Below are 17,017 nucleotides of genomic sequence, written 5' to 3'. Positions count from 1 at the left end.
AAAAGATGCAGGTTGGTTCATTTTGCAAATGAAGAAAGTTTCGGGTCAATCACGTAAATTATCAAAAGGTATGGGTGCTTATGTATATAAAAGAATATCCGAAGTACGTCTACAAAAAGTATCAAAACTACCAGGGGTTCTTCCGAAATTCTCAATGTCTTTCGGGTTCTTACGTAAATACAAAAAGATCTGGATCTTCTATGTAAATATCAGAAGATACACTCTACTGTAAATACAGTAAAAGATGCCGGGCACTTTGGTACTATAAAACCTGTAAATAGTTGATCCCATAAGAAGAAAGAAGCAAATGCAATGTAATGCCTTGGTTATTGTAAATTGTTACAACAGAAAGAACTCAAAAGGGAAACAAAACTTCAACAAATTGCAACAAAGTTATAAAAAAACAAATGAAAATAGTACTTCTAACCAAATCTGCTTCTCCCCCAGAGAAAAACACAATTTATATAATGTCGACATATAAATAAAACGAAAGAAAGAGCTCCTAGAGAAATATCTCTGCCTCACTCAAAGACGATTAATGATCCCCATCCGAAAGCTTAAGCCTCAACAAATGAAGTAAAACAGACCAAAGATAGGAACCGAGATTGGATATTTCTTAACGGTTTTTACTCGGTGGCTCTCTCTGTGGCTGAATCAACCTTCTGTTTTATCATCGTCTCAGCTTGTTGGATTGCTCTCTGTGGCCCTGTGATGCTCACCTTCCTGCCAATATTTTTGCCATATATCAACTTTAGACATAAGAGCTAATTAAAATTGTAACTCTCAGCAGCTAATGTTGTTAACTATATTTACCTATCAGAGGTTCCAGAAATGAAATCGCCTCTGTCTGATATTTTTATTCGGGCACCTGTCATCTGCGGGAAGTAAAGCAGGCTTTAAGATTTTGATGGACTGAAAGAGTTTTAATTAAGGGTTGTAATAAACGGACCTGAGTGATTTCCATGATGTTTCTTCCTCCACGACCAAGGACCAATCCTATATGCTCATCCGAGACACCAATTGTCACCGTGTTGCTAGGTTCTTCCTGGAATGTATACGATATCACAGATTAAAGTAATGACAAAAAAAGGAAACAAATTACCTGTGATTGTTTTAACACCATAAAGCTATCCATTCTTATATATTCATAAATAGTGTGGAAGAAAGTGGAAAGAGAGACTAACCTTGTGGTTTTGATACTTGCCTCCAGAGCCATTGGGTGCGTAGTTAACCGAATTGTATCCCGCTGTAGGAACAGAAGGAAGCACATACGCATATGGAGGACCATGAAAACCAGAGTAGTAAAGACCTAAAATGCCGAGTTTAAAGGAACTTACAAGAGAATTAAGCTTAACAACAGACAAGCATCATACACAATCCTCAATATGGAAAGAAAATCCATGTGAGATGAAATCCGAATCGCCATTACTACCTTAGTTGACAATCTAAAACTCAGTAGAAAATCCTACTCTAATCTAGCATTTGACAAGGGATATGATCCAGTGTCTACATTTGGCACTTAGATTCTCCACATGACCTTAAAACAGGAAATACAAACCTTGTACTGTGGCTTCTGACCTATAACATTTGTAAAGTGTAGTGACTAACAGTCCTTTTCATATAACAAATTATTTACATAGTGTCAATTAACTGTCAAAGGATGGTCCGGCGATGATCTAACTATTTTTATTCTATCGCTTTCAAACATGAATAAATGCAATCAAAGACTTCAAAGAGGAAAACAAACTAACTAAGCTAGTACTGAATTGATATACCTGCATATGAATATGGGGAATGCACGTTCTGGGAGTAATGATCGTCCTCGGTAAGCTTAGCCAAAATTAAATCGATTGCCCGCATCTGCTCCTCGAAGGTCCCAGATAATGTCACTAGCCGATCACTCAACCCGTAGTAGGTATTATCCAGAGGGGAAATCTTAATACCAGCTTTAGATTCCTCAATGAATGACCTGTGTGCAAAGAAAGAAATGTCTTGAGAGTTAGTTACAGCCATATATCTGAAGTCAATATTCCTAAACCAAAATAAAAGTGCATTGTCATAGAGAAATTAGATATTCCATACTAACACTACTTCAAACTGAGTCACCTCTAATACCCAGAAACCTTTTTGACTGGTTATAGGGTCTAGACTTGTTTATGCATGCATTCAGAGAAACAAGTACTGTCTTAAAGATATGAATTGGAGAAAATTTGAACATGGAAACAATGCAAGAAGATAACCAGATACATAATAGATGTTAGTTGGTGGTTTAGTATGTTATATACATTGGTGTTATGGGAAACAGGTCATGCAAGCTCCAAAACCCTCACAGAAACTGCATTAACAAATACAGAACGGAAACTTACTTGATAGTGGCCCCTCCTTTTCCAATTATACCTCCACAAGAACTGTTAGGAACCACAAGTCTTATTCTTCTCCTAGGCTCAACCTCATTACCATCTTCAGCATGAAGCTAACAAACAAAAAAAAACAAGTTAAAATCGATCTCATAATGACAAAATATATAAATGAATTATTCAAACACAAGTTGAAAAAAGATTACCTCACTGTGCAATTTATCAAGGATAAGTTCCAGTCCACTGACAACTTCTTTAATTGAGCCCGATATCATAATAATTCTGTCAGTTGTCCCAGGGAAAAACTCTTGATTACGTGAGAGCTGAATCCGTGCCCCAGACTTTGCCTGAAACTCAGTGATGGTCGAGCCGCCTTTCCCAATGACGGAACCAGCTGCCGCATTGGAAACAAGAAACCGAATGTGTGTTGGCTTCTCAGCAGAATCTGAAAAGAGTAATCAACATTAGATAGTCAAATAGATAGCATGGTTCACTACACCACATCAGTTTAAAGCTATACGTTGAATTGAAAGAGCAAAACAAAGAATTTTATTTGTCTCCCCATCAAACATACAACCTCGATTATACCCTCTGCCAGCTACCACACACATGATACAAAAACACTTACATAAGAATGAGTCTGATCTAACTCACTCACAGCATTGTTCCTTATGAGAGAACAACAACAAAATAGTTACTTTCCTTTGTATAATTCATCACATTCTGAACAAATTCACTATAATTTCATAGAACAGAAACACATGGTAATAGTATAATGAAACCATCCTAGGATCCATGGCACAGAAACTCTTCTCCCAAGTTTTAATCAGAATAAAGCATTAATCACACAACAACGATGTCATATCACAGAGTACTTAAAACGAGATCCAATACAAGAAGGTGAACATTTAAGAGTCAGAGTCGAAGAAAATGCAGAGAAGGAATAAACAAAAAAAAAAAGAACAGATCGGATCAGAATACCAGCTTCTGAAGAATCGTGCTGTTCTGGAGATCTCTTGGTCAGCTCTTCCGGTGAACCTGCCGCATACGACTCAGTAGACTCCATTGCTGCAGATAAGAACCGAATTAACCAATCGACATTATCAATACAATGAACGGAAAAGGAAAGAAGAAATCGGATTGAGAGAAAGAGATAAGACTGGTTTCGTCGGAATCTGAAAAAATCCGATGAGTTTTTACCTGTCTTGGCACAATTCGAATCTGGTCCTTCCGTCGTCGTCGTCGTCGTCGTCGCCGTCACTTGGGGCGCCGGTGGTTATGAATCTGAGCAAAGAGTTTTAGTGTAGATGTTTGAGTCTCTCTCTATCTCTATATCTCGTCGCTCGGTCGCTTGCTTCCTCGGCTTCTTCGTCTTTGTCGCCGAGCGGTTTGTGAAGTGAATGAAGGTGGCTCTGGTGTCCTTCGTCTAATCTATCCACTAGCCTCCCTTATTCCTATTATTTTATTCTTCTTCCTTTTTTTTTATCTTTTTATTTTTCTAATTTAATTTAATCTTATTGACCGCCTCTCTATCTTTTTTAATTTTCTCCCTTAAATATCAAATCAACTCACTTTTATTTTGTTAAAATATCAAATCAACTTAATTTAAAGTCTTCAGAAAGACACCAAACTATTTTTCAAATTACACTATTATAGGTTTGTTTTCTATATTTTCTCATTTTGGACATTGATATTTTGAATCCGCTTTAATTTATTTTCTTAGTTTGTTAGATATTGAATTGTAGATATAATATATTTTTTTGTCAAATTGTACAGCAAGAGTTAAGCTAGTTGACGAAGACAATAGATACGATTTACTGATTTAGGTAATGCTGCATGTTTATGATTTGAATCGGTCGATTAAATGAATTAAAGTGCAATATTATTAATATAAGGGTGACTTTGGGGTGTTTTGCGTTTAGTCCGACAATAATGGGAAGTAGCAACCTGTGTTTTCCTCACGACTACACAGCTTCATTGGTTAAACCTTCTATAAATTAATTTTATTTTCTGGTTGCATAACTAACATTAAGTTTAATCAAATTCTAACACATCATTATTTTCAATTATTGTAGAGGACTCTTTTAACATTTCTTGAATTTTTGTTAATGTTGTGTGCATCTAAATATTTTTACAAAAAAAAATCTAATACTTTTAATCAAAAATACTAACAAGTATTATGATCTAATTTATAGTATAGAATATAGATAATCGTTTTTTTGGGGTCAAATATCTCAATTTCTATTAGGCTCAATTGTGATATGGTTTTGTGGCTGGCCCAAAGATATTTATTTAACGGGCCCTTATTGGGCTTGCTTTCAATATACAAAGGTTGACAAAAAAATACCATATTGTTAAATTCAAAGTAACATACCAATTCGATTCACATATTCTTACGAGTCCATCCAATTCATATTTGTTGTTAATTTATCCAACAAAAATTTTGCTCTCAAACCATATACAAAGGTTGACAAACAAAAAACCATATTGTTAAATTCAAAATAACATATCAATTCGATTCACATATTCTTACGAGTCCATTCAATTCATATTTGTTGTTAATTTATCCAACAAAAAAATAAGTAATCTATCAACCTAATCTAATCCAATTTCATGTCCATTGCTTTGATTATAATCCTATTTAAACATTATAATTATAAATTAATCTTATTTAAACCTTTCTATAAATTAATCTTATTTTCTTGTTGCATAACTAACATTAATTTTAATCAAATCCTAACACATCATTATTTCTCAATAATTATAGACTCTTTTTTAAAAATTTCAACCACCAGGTTCTAAGAAGGCTATCGGCGTGATATCTATTATCTCCCAATTCAACGCGTCAAGCTGTCTTGACGGTCCAACAAGCATTCCAATGCTGCTTGAGTACAGACAGAATCAAGCTTCGTTTATTCTCTCTAGGCATTCTCTGAAAATAATATTTACGATCTTGATATGTTATTAGTTCAATTATGGTTAATTTCGATCTCGTTACCGACTTCCTGTAACTTAAATTGATATATCCTGATCAATTTTTAAAGTGTATTTTCATACCTAAACAATAAGATAGTATATTTTCAATCTGAATCATTAATAAAATTCAAATAAACTACATGAACTTTATTAACAGTTTTAAAATTAGCATTAACTAATTTAACCCTACTGTCAAAGATAATGATATGGCATGACGTGGATGTTGGCGGTGCATAATTAGAACGCTGACGAGACATATTAGAATTATGAAAATTACTTTTAACAAAATTAAAGTTATATTTTTAACCAAATAACATTATTTGGGTAAAAAAAATATTTTAAATCATTAAATCAATAACTTTATCAATCTATTGCAAAATTAAGTTCAATGAATATTTATAATTATAATTACAGCTCTTATAAATTATTATATATATCATTGATCTTTTAATAACAAATTTTATTATTTGGATAAAAGAATAAAAAAAAAACTTTTCTTAACATATGAAATCAATGATTTATCAACCTATTGCATAATTAATTTCAAAAACATTTCTTAATCAAAAGATCTGTTCTACTGTACTTTTCTGAAATTTGTTAGATTCGTATATACATAGTTTCGATTTTTGTTTATGAACATTATGTGATCACTCTTCGTTCCAGTTCAATGCTTCAAGGAATTGAAGTCGACGTTTAATCCAATTTTTGTTATGTGGATCTATATATTAAAAAAAAAAAATCTAATACTTTTAATCAAAAATTCTAACAAGTATCTCAATTTTGTTATATTTAATTAAAAAAATAATAACCTTTTTTTTGGGGTAAAATATCGCAGTTTATATTAGGCTCAATTGCTATGGTTATACGTTTATAATTTGTCGCTGGCCCAAATATTTTATTTAACGGGCCCTTATTGGGCTTGCTTTAAATATTTGGCGTATTTTGTAACTGTAGTGAAGCAACGTCAGCAGGCTAATATGCGCCGTGGTAAGCTCGTGGTGATGGTGGTGCCACCTCCCGATCTCCGTCGGTTCAGGATCTCTTATCATCTCTCCCACTCCTACACTTCTGTGTTTAAGCAAAGCCGTTAGTCGTTAAACATCGATCATATCCTCAAAACGCCGTCGTTTAAGCTATGGCGTTAAGCTCAGCTTCTCTTAGTAGACTTTCTTTCATCCATTAGAGGCAGTCAACCGTGTTATTAGCGAACAATCTTTTTTTCTTTAATTACATGGAAATTAATTAATGTCATTTGTAACACCTCAAATAAGAGAAAAAAACATATATATATATATATATATAGATATTTATGAATAAGTAAACGTGTAAAACATCAAATTTATTGTAAATTATTTACACTTATTTAAAAGAAGGAAAGTAGATAATTTCAGCTATATGGAGATATTCCAATTACATATATATTAATAGAAAAACATACTTATTAGAGATTATATCAAGAGAACATATGTTAAATTAGAAAACACAATGATATCACAAATACCTAATATATATATTTAAAGTATTCGGTATAAAATAATGGGTTCCAGCGGCTCTAGAAATATGTATATGTTTAACGACGGATCTTAGGTAAATGAATAAGAAGAAGAAGATTAGGACTATATGGGCTTTTAAAGGCCCAATCGTAACCGTTTGTTCGTGACCAGAATAAAGACCTAAATCCTTATTAGATCTGAAAAAAAAAATCTTTGGAACCCTAGCCGCTCTTGTCAACATATCACCATGGACGAATCCGCCATCCAAGTAATCTTTTTCTTATTATTATTATTATTACCGGCGGGTTTTCTTGTTACTCAATCGCTCTTTTTTGATTAACCTCTGCTTTTTTATATATGAGGTGAGTAGAATTTCAAATTAGATATTTTTGTGTGCCTTTTAGGATTCAAAAGACAGTGTTGCAGACGCTCCAAAACCCAGGTAAAATATATATATATATATATTTTTGGGATTCTTTTTTGTTTTGTCATCATCTGTGTTGATGATCATAGTATTATTTATCTCGACCTGCAATCAAAATCAAATTGTTGAACAATTAGCACTTTCACGACGGTTTCCGTTGAGGGATATGACACTTCGATGCCAGAGTATTATGTCAAGCTCGCGTTGTCAAAACTTTTCTCTTCATGTGGACGTATCGTACTTTGTTATGTTCCCAGAGACTTTGCTAGGGGTATCCTCAAGAGGTACCTTTCTTTCTTTTATTTGTGGTGGCTTCTCATTCCTTTTAGGCTCCATCTCTCATTCATGTTTTAATTATAATCCCAAATTGCATCAGTGTTGCCTACGTGAGGTTCGCTGGAGGAGCTGCCGAAGAAATGGCGTTGAAACTTGATGGAACTGACTGGGGAGAATGGACTGCAATTGTTAAGCCTGCAACCTTACCGGATGATGATGATGATGATGATGATGTTAATCCTTTTCCTGACTTTGATCTTACTAATCCCTTGACTTGGAGAAAATACAGGTAAATTTTTTTTTAGGATGTAGTATCTGTAACATATACTATGTTTTCTAGCTAGCTAGCTAGCTAATTTGGTTCTTTCTCTCGTCGAAAGGGTCCTCGTTACCGGATATGACACTTCGCTTCCTCAGATTGATCTGAAGATGGCGCTCTGTAAGCATTTCTCTTCATGTGGAGATATCTGGAGAATTGATGTTTTCTCTAAGTTTGTCGCTTCTTTCTTCCTACAATTTTTTTTAATTTATTTTTTTTCCCAATGCAACTCTCAAGTTCTAACTAAAGTCTCTGTCTCTATCGAATTTTTTTTTTACAGTGCAGCTGACATTACCATGCAAGGAGAAGGATGTGTTGAAAAGGCGGTGGAACTAAATGGAAGTATCATGGGAGAAAGGACTCTTGTTGTTGAACCTGGTGCAACCAGAGGAAGGTGGCGCACCACCAATTCTGATGGAGAGAGCCAACCAAGTACACACATTTGCTCTTGCTTCTTAGATTCTTCTTGTTAACAAATTTAAAACCTCTCATTAGTTTCGTTGTTTATTCTTTTATAGTAGGTGTTTTACCTAGGAGGAGGACGATGAACGAGAAGATGAAGGAGAGGGAGAAGGCGAAGATGAAGGAGATGAAGATGAAGATGAAGATGAAGGCGAAGGTGGAGAGGGAGATGAAAAAGAAGAAGTAGAAGGCTCTCCCCCTTAGGACTTGGAAAATGCTCAATAATCATTATCTGCTTTAATATCTTTCTCTGGATGTTAAAAATAATTATACTAATTGTGCGTTTATCTGCTTTTGCAATTACAAATGCTACCTTTGTTTCTAATTTTTATTAATTCGGTTTCCGTTTCTCTTTGAGAGATCACCATACCCTTTCTTATCATAAGACAAGACAAAAAGGAGAAACATCTTTACGCAACATGTTATTAACTGTGTATTAGAGGATTCTAACAACCTTATTAATCAACTAAGTCTAACATCTAAGTTTAGCGAGTTGATTTGGTAACTTTTGATGAGACAAGCAATGAAAACCGTCTCCCTACCCTTGTCAAGGCCAATTCCCCTCCCTATGGACGTGACTTCTTCGCCCACAATGCCACTGGCCGTTTCACTACTGGCAAACTCGCCACCGACTTTACCAGCCTAACTCACTAATTCACGTGTATATTTTCTTTTTCCTATTGTTTGAGTAGCTGAGAATCTAGGTTTCACTTCTTATCCGTTTGCCAAGATGCAAATGGGACAAATTTGTTATCCGGAGCCAATTTCGCCTCTCGTGCTTCCTGTTTTCTTGACGGAATATATACCTAATTTAATATCCTTACCCCGGTTTAGTCAGGCTATGAAGTTAGTTTACCGAAATGATTTTAACTTTTTTTTTTCCTGTGGTTTATCATATTCTTACAACGCAATCACATTGAACCAACAACTAAAAAAACTACAAGAAGTACCAAACCAAAGTGACGAACATCGTGGGAAGAGAGAGAGCAAACAAGATATTCTCACGCGCGATTCATCTTCTAAGCAGCACGGGACCAAGCGATTTTCTTCAAAGCTATTACATCAATCTGATCCTTAACCGGATTTTCAAGCCTGACCGATACTCAGATCGTCTCATGAAATCCTATACCACCTTTATCCAAGTAACTTAAACCAACACCGCACACTGTACCGTTATTTTATAATCTTCCGGTTTAATTGTGTGTATTTTTTTTTCTTTCTTTTTTTTCTTTTTTTGGGGCAGAATTTGTATGGTTTAGGGGCTAGAAGGATAGGAGTGATGATGCTACCGTTGTTATGTTGTTTACCGGCGGCGATAATGATGTTTGGTGGAGCCGGGAACAATACATGCGTTGAAAGACTAAACCGGGACGCTGTTCCCTTTCATACCAAACTCAACAACACATCTGTGTCGGTAAACAACCTAACGGCGGTAGCGTCATCGCTCCAAGGGTAGTGCCGATCGACACCAAGCACTTTCTGGTTCGACTAGATTATTTTAAATCGTTGAATTGGAGCGGTTTAGTTTAAATGGAATCTGAAACCGGGGTATTTATGTGAGAAGGAAACAGCGTCCCGGGTAGCTTGCTTCCTCGGCTTCTTCGTCTTTGTCGCCGAGCGGTTTGTGAAGTGAATGAAGGTGGCTCTGGTGTTCTTCGTCTAAATCTATCCATTAGCCTCCCTTGTTCTATTATTATTTGATTTTTTTTGGTCTTTTAAAATTTAATTTAATTTTATTGTCTGCCTCTCTATCTTTTTTTTTGTTTTGTTTTTCTCTCTTAAATAATAAAACATCAACTCACTTTTTCTTTTGTTAAAATATGAAATCAACTCAATTTAAAGTCTTCAGAAAGACACCAAACTATTTTTAAAATAAATGTTAGTGAAAAAATTACACTATTATAGGTTGTTTTCTATATTTTCTCATTTTGGATGTTGATATTTTGATTTTATTTTATTTTCATAGTTTGTTAGATATTGAATTGTAGATATATTATAATTATTTGTCAAATTGTACGGCAAGAGTTAAGTTAGTTGACGAAGACAATAATAGATACGATTTAGGTAATGCTGCATGTTTATGATTTGAATCGGTCCATTAAATGAATTGAAGTGCAATATTAATATAACGGTGACTTTGGGGTGTTTTTTGTGTTTAGTCCGACAATAATGGGAAGTAGCAACCTGTGTTTTCCTCACGACTACACAGCTTCATTGGTTAAACACTTAAACCGTATATAAATTAATCATATTTTCTGGTTGGATAACTAACATTAAGTTTACCTAACACATCATTATTTCGTTTAATATTTCTTCAACTTATGTTATGTGGTTCTAATAAATATTAAAAAATAATACTTTTAATCACAAATTCTAACAAGTATCTCAATTTGGTTATATAATAACTTTTTTGGGGGTAAAATATCTCAATTTATATTAGGCACAATTAGACATGTCAATCAGGGTCAAAGCCTGCGGGCTGGTCTGGCCTGGTCCTGAAAAATATCGGGTGGGTTCAAGTTTAAATATACATGCCCAAAAAAAAATTGGATTTTTTGGACTCAGCCCGTTCGGACTATAGGATTTTTCGGGCTAAGCCCGACTGAGAATTTTTGATCTATAAGATAAACCCAGAAAAGCCCGAGAAATTATGTTAGGACCGCGTCCGAGCTTTAAAATATAGGGTGGGAAATATTTTGGACCGGACCGAATCAGATTCGCAACATATGCAAACTTTACAGGTTTCAGGTTGGGCTGAGCCGGGCCAGCGCGATTGACACCCCTCGGCTCAATTGCTATGGTTCGTTTACAATTTGTCATTGGCCCAAAGATATTTATTTAACGAACGCTTGCTTTCAGTATTCGGTTAAACTGTAGTGAAGCAACGTCAGCAGGCTAATATGCGCCGTGGTAACAGTGGTGCCACCTCCGGATCTGCGTCGGTTCAGGATCTTATCATCTCTCTCCCACTCCTACACTTCTGTGTTGAAGCAAAGCCCGTTAGTCGTTAAACATCTCATATCCTAAAAACGCTGTCGTTTAAGCTATGGCGTTGAGCTCAGCTTCTCTTAGTAGACTTAATACTACCTCTTTGTCTCTCTCGGCGAAGAAGACGAATCGAAACCCTAGAAATCCATCTCTCTCCTTCACCATTACTAGCTCATCGTCCTTTGACGAACCACCTAAACCTTCTTCTTCTACTCCACCAATTCGCGTCTCCTCGAGCTCTGTCCCGAAAGCTCGATTCATCGCTCGTCAGAAACAATCCATCTCCGTTCGTCAGCTCCAACGACCTCTAAGTAACTTTAACCATAATCACTTGGCTTGATTTGTTTTTTTATATTTATTATGTGGATGGTTTAGATATGGATCGATCGGATTGTTTTGATTTCGGATTTGATTTGTTTGGTTTTGCAGTTGAGTATATGAGCTTACCTGCAAGTCAGTACTCGGTGCTTGATGCGGAGAGGATTGAGAGAGTTGATGATAACACGTTCAGATGCTATGTTTATAATTTTAAATTCTTCAACTTTGAAGTCTGCCCTGTTTTGCTTGTCAGGGTTGAAGAACAACCTAATGGCTGCTGCATCAAGCTTCTGTCCTGCAAGGTAAAACACCTTCCTTTTGTTAGTGATAGATAAAGAGAAGAACATGCGGCTAAAAGTCACAAAATTGCATCAAATTGTACATTATATATGAGTTATGTTTGTTACGATCCTGATGGGGTTTTTCCATTTTCTTGTGCTATATTAGCTTGAGGGATCTCCTGTTGTGGTTGCTCAGAATGACAAATTTGATGGTAAGCGTATCCCTGTTTGTTAATCCATGTCATGTATGCTCACGTTGTAATTACTTTCTTGTATGGGGGCTTAACATTTGGTAATGGTTTGTATGGGGGCTTAACATTTGTTATTTTCTAGTTATGCAGCTTCTATGGTGAACCGGGTATCATGTGATAGCACTCAGGAGGGCACATCAGAGCAACAAATTACTTCAGATGCAGTCATTGAGGTAGCTAAGTGCTTTCATCTTTTCTTTTTTTGCTTACTTAACTGTTGTGGCATTTCTGACTTATTTGGCAATTTTAGGTCAATATCGAGATCCCTTTTGCATTTAGAGTGTTCCCAGTGGGAGCAGTAGAGGCGACAGGGACACAGGTCCTTGATCAAATTCTTAGACTCATGCTACCACGATTTTTGTCTCAGGTATGCAGGAAAACGTTTTTGTATTATTAACAAGTCCCTTTAAGCTATCATATATGACATTATGTTTTTAAAACTGCAAGATCGTCCTACTTGTGAAGATTAGTCTGACATCTAAGATTTCCTGTTGAGAAGATCTAACATATTTGAGTTGGTTCATGAGGAGGCGATATAACCTGTTTTTTAGGCTTTATTTATATCGGTAAAGCACATGTTGAACCAGGACTCAGGTTACAGATTAGCATAAGCGTCTATTGCTTCACTGTAAAACTGGCTTTGTTAGTTTCTTTATATTTATGTGCTCCCCTTATGCAAATACGAACATAGATACATTCACCATTTCCTGCAATATCATCCCAACATTAACCTTCTCATTCTCTTTGACTCGTTTTGCAGCTCTCGAAAGACTATCAAGCATGGGCTTCTGGAGACACTTCAAGGCAACCTCTTGGGACCGGCGAGATCTGATAGTAAAGCAAAAGCTACCGTACCTGGTTCAGAGATCCTGCACCTCCTCGAGTTCAAGTCGGGGATGTTAGCATATTCTCGATCTTTTCAATGTGTTATGCTCGGGTATAATGATCACAAATGAATCTCTGTAGTCACTGGAATTGCGACCCTTTTCATTAGAATACGTTTGTTTGTTACACTGTAAAATATCAGACGGTGTGTCATGTTAATCCAACCAGAAGTTCCTTATAGGGATCTACCTTTTATACCAAAAACTTGCTTTTGTGTCTAATAGAACCAAATTTGAACCGATAAATGGATGAATACTTTAATCTGACAGTTTTGTTCGATTGAATACTTTTCAGAAGAAAAGCTTCCTCGCTATAGTATGTCTTTTGTCATTTGTCAAAAGTGTAATATTTATTTATGTTTTTAAAGTCAAGAAAAGGTGTTTAATTTTAATTAAAGCTAAAACAAATAAATGTTTTAATCAAAAGTCATTTGCGACTTTTAGACAGAAACAAGAAATGTTAATCCAGTGAAGAATTTTGTATGTGAATCGTGTTTATTTTTATGATTAACAAAATAATCTTCACCAAAATAAATTAAATCAAACGTAAACATAAAAGAGAACCATCTAAAGTTATCTTACGAGACATATTATACAATTAAGCATGAGTCAAAAAGAAGCAAATGTTGTAAGCAATTAAGAAATAATTTATCTTATTGGTCCGCCAACAACGACAGCCATATATCATATGTGTCGATCTCAAAGCAAAGTCTCATCACTCTTTGGAAGACAAAATCAAGAAAATAATGCTAACTCAATTACAAGACAAAAGAAGACATTCACATAACGGTGAAACAAAGAAAGATTGTGTTTGATATGTTTTCCTTTATTTTTTGCGTTAATTGGAAAATTTTGCCAAGCCATGCGCAGATAAAATATAAAAGTAGTGTAAATGTGTAAGTAAAATAGATATATCCTATTCACACATTGAGTGAAATTTCCAAAACAAAAGGATATAGACAAAAGAGTTATCATCTACGCATATGTACACACTAGATCTACAAATATGAAATTTACTAAGAAGCTAAAATGCTAAGATGCATGATATTATATATGGTCATATGGATGTCGTGAAATGTTAAAACCAAAACGTGCGTTTGTTCCCTCACAAATAAAAGTTCGTGACTTCGAGAAATTTGTTTTTTTTTCAGTAAAGGACAAAATAGTGAAGAAGATGGGTTGAATCATGTAAGAATATAATAACGTTTCTAGTTTTTGGAGATTTTGCTAAAACCCTAAGCAATGATATGCACCTGCTGCTACAAATATCTAAAACAGTAATTTTCTTAGAATTGCTAATCACAGACTATATTTTGTTCAACACAATGATAATGAGTGGATGTTAATTAGAAAAAGAAAACGTACGTTTGTATTTTGTGTATATCTTGAAAAACGTATATGTACGTGACTGATGAGACCTAACATAGACCCAAAATCCATGCAACCTTGTCTTTTGTCCCAATGCATTTGTAAGCTTTCTCATGGACATTTTCCTATATAACTATTTTATTATATTGTTTAAAATTACTATATCAATAATTAGAGCGAATGAAAAAGATACAAAATTCAATTATGCCATCATGTGATATAAATTATTTATTTTTATAGATTACTCCATGTGAGAATATTGGTTGGTACGAAGAAGCCCTCACAAAGACCAATCCAAATTGGGGAAACTTTTATAAAATATATATACACAAGAAATAAAAATTATAATATGGTGTGAAGTTTGAGCTTTTCCTTTCCTTTATAACCTTGAAAGGTCAAAAGATGTTGTCATCTCTTATCTTTCTCCATTTTAAATTTCTGGAGCCAAACCTTAACATTCCTAAAAACCCAAAGATTAAAAAGAAAAAAACACTTAACATTCACCACCACACCTCTTATAAGGTAATGTTTTTCTCACAATCTTCTTCTATATTTGTTTTCCTTTATTTACCTTCCTCTGTTTTAGGAAACGTTTACTAAAAAGTTAGATCTTCATTTTCTTTTTTTTCATACTCTTGATGATGAGTCACCTCTGACTTTTCAGATTTTGTAAAAAAAAAAAAAATCATCATAGGCTTTGAATAGGTGCTCTTATTATTTCTAGTATTGTAAACTTGAGAAAGCAAATTAATCCAACTTTTCAGTTTTTGGGGTTTTTTATTATTATTATTAAGAATAATCCCAAAAGATATGTTCTAAATTCTTAAGATTTGGGAAGAGACTGTATAATATATCTGATTCATATTTACATTAATTTTGGTTATTACACAAGTAACAATTTAGAGATTACAATACATGACGTGGGATGAAAGGATCTTGCCACGTGTTGTAATCGTAGACGAGCTCCTCGCTTCCTTGAGACTCGCCTTCGCCTTTGCTTTTTTTAATTTTTAACAAAAGCGAAAAAGTAGACAAAATAAATTAAAAATAGATTCCAACAAAGCTAAATTAAATTATTAATTACTGAGAAAAAGACTATTAAGGATTTGATTTAATTAATTGTTTTTTTTTTCTTCTTTTTTTTTTCTCTGGTCATTGCACCTTCTCTCTTAGACAAGAAAAAGAAAAAATCCAATCTTTTTGAAGTTTTCACAATTAATAAATCACCGATAATTTTGTTTTTTCTTCTTCTTCTTCTTCATCATCGATCCTTTTATTGAATTTTGATTTGATTGTGCAATTTCTCGTCTTATAGGAGCTTTGGTTCATCTTTACCCCCACCATTGACGAAGAACACGAAGAGGTAACGTTTCGCTAATCTCAATTCCGTATTTTTTTTGTTGATGATTTGTTTGGATTGGAAATAGAATCTGGGTTTTGATTATTCAGTTTGGCTGATGAATTGAATTCAATATCAGGTGAGAGATGAATTGGAGAACAATGGGGTGTGAAAGTTTGAGCCTTTTGGGATGTTGGGATTGTGTGTGTTTCTGGGATCTTCTCGGAGTGTACATGTAAATGCGTGGTTCTAGGTTTTGTAGAATGAGTGATGGAGTTGTTATGTTGTTTTGTTAATCAGAATTGACATTAAAAACAAAAAAGGAAGGATTTTTAGGTTTTGGGGGTTTCAATTGAAGCCTTGTGAAGATGACTAGTATCCAGCCTCTGCAACAGAAATCAGAGTCTAGGGATGATGTTCGTACCGAGTTTGAGCGTGGTTTGGAGGAATTCATGCGTGGACACTTGGACGAGTGTATCTCTTTTGGCTCTTGTAGTTCGGTTCACAATCCAGAGGATGAGGATGAGGAGGGTGATCAGCTTGTGAGGAGGAGACGAAGGTCTGAACTTGAAGGTGACAATTTGGCTGAATCATCTGCTGCTCAAAGGCGTCAATCTCAGATTTTGAGCCGATGGGCTGCTAGGCAGGCTCAGGAGATGATTACTACGATTGAGAGGAGGAACCGAGAGTCTGAGTTGATTGCTTTGGCTGGTCTGCAAACTGTCTCTATGCTCGATTCGTCTTTCCTTAGGGAGTCTCAGTCTCCATCTTCAAGGCGTCAGGGTGCTGCGAGTGAGAGGCCTAACACTCAGGCATCTGGAATTTTGCAGATGTGGAGGGAACTAGAAGATGAGCATGTGCTTAACAGGGCACGTGAAAGGGTGAGGGAAAGATTGAGGCAGCAAAGGAGTGCTGAGTCTAATACTAATTTGTCTAGCTCTACTGCATCGGAGAGTCAGGTGAGTGAAAACAATGGGGGTCTGAGAGACTCGAGTGAGAGTGAGAATGATTATGGATCCTGGTCGCATGATCGAAATGAGCATGGGGATAATAATAATTCTTCCAGTAGGGAACAGTCTCCTGATCTTGGTGATAGCGAGAGGGAGAGGGTGAGGCATATCGTTCGTGGATGGATGGATACTAGAACTAACGATCATTCATCTAATGTAAGACAGAGAGACGGTAATCATAGAGCAGAGTGGCTGGGTGATACTGAACGGCAAAGAGTCAGGATTATAAGGGAGTGGATGCAAATGACAAGTCAGCAGAGAGGAGGAGGAG

At 35.3% G+C, this 17,017-nt stretch overlaps 3 protein-coding genes and 1 pseudogene across 6 annotated transcripts in view; 3 read left to right on the top strand and 1 right to left on the bottom strand.

Annotated features, from left to right (window-relative positions):
- On the bottom strand, positions 291–3,798 carry LOC104734454 (protein BTR1). 2 transcript variants are annotated; one of them, XM_019228975.1, is made up of 9 exons: positions 3,558–3,798; positions 3,339–3,425; positions 2,564–2,802; positions 2,367–2,473; positions 1,776–1,969; positions 1,185–1,309; positions 950–1,045; positions 814–875; positions 291–723 (listed from the first exon to the last, which is right to left on the bottom strand). In XM_019228975.1, exons 2-9 carry the CDS (start codon positions 3,421–3,423, stop codon positions 627–629), a joined length of 1,005 nt encoding a protein of 334 aa, XP_019084520.1. In that variant the 5' UTR covers positions 3,424–3,425; positions 3,558–3,798; the 3' UTR covers positions 291–626. The 2 variants fall into 2 exon arrangements, with proteins under 2 accessions (XP_019084520.1, XP_019084521.1); XM_019228976.1 differs by having other exon boundaries at positions 1,185–1,246; positions 3,558–3,797.
- Positions 7,051–9,763, top strand: LOC104709944 (annotated as a pseudogene).
- Positions 11,081–13,234, top strand: LOC104708675 (uncharacterized protein SYNPCC7002_A1590-like). The gene is made up of 6 exons (XM_010425275.2): positions 11,081–11,606; positions 11,725–11,915; positions 12,061–12,106; positions 12,236–12,318; positions 12,396–12,512; positions 12,906–13,234. Exons 1-6 carry the CDS (start codon positions 11,354–11,356, stop codon positions 12,975–12,977), a joined length of 762 nt encoding a protein of 253 aa, XP_010423577.1. The 5' UTR covers positions 11,081–11,353; the 3' UTR covers positions 12,978–13,234.
- Positions 14,811–17,017, top strand: part of LOC104708674 — a 5,970-nt gene continuing 3,763 nt past the window's right edge. The window contains exons 1-3 of one of the 3 annotated variants that reach the window (XM_010425274.2): positions 14,811–14,919; positions 15,713–15,760; positions 15,876–16,845. In XM_010425274.2, coding sequence (XP_010423576.1) covers positions 16,105–16,845 — 741 coding nt within the window. In that variant the 5' untranslated portion in view covers positions 14,811–14,919; positions 15,713–15,760; positions 15,876–16,104. Of the gene's footprint in view, positions 14,920–15,616; positions 15,761–15,875; positions 17,006–17,017 lie in introns of those variants that run through there. The other 2 variants (XM_010425273.1, XM_019228973.1) reach the window with 2 other exon arrangements.

This window comes from Camelina sativa, chromosome 8, assembly GCF_000633955.1.
Source record: "Camelina sativa cultivar DH55 chromosome 8, Cs, whole genome shotgun sequence".
Classification (NCBI taxonomy): domain Eukaryota; kingdom Viridiplantae; phylum Streptophyta; class Magnoliopsida; order Brassicales; family Brassicaceae; genus Camelina; species Camelina sativa.
This window is presented reverse-complemented; position numbering and strand designations above follow the sequence as displayed.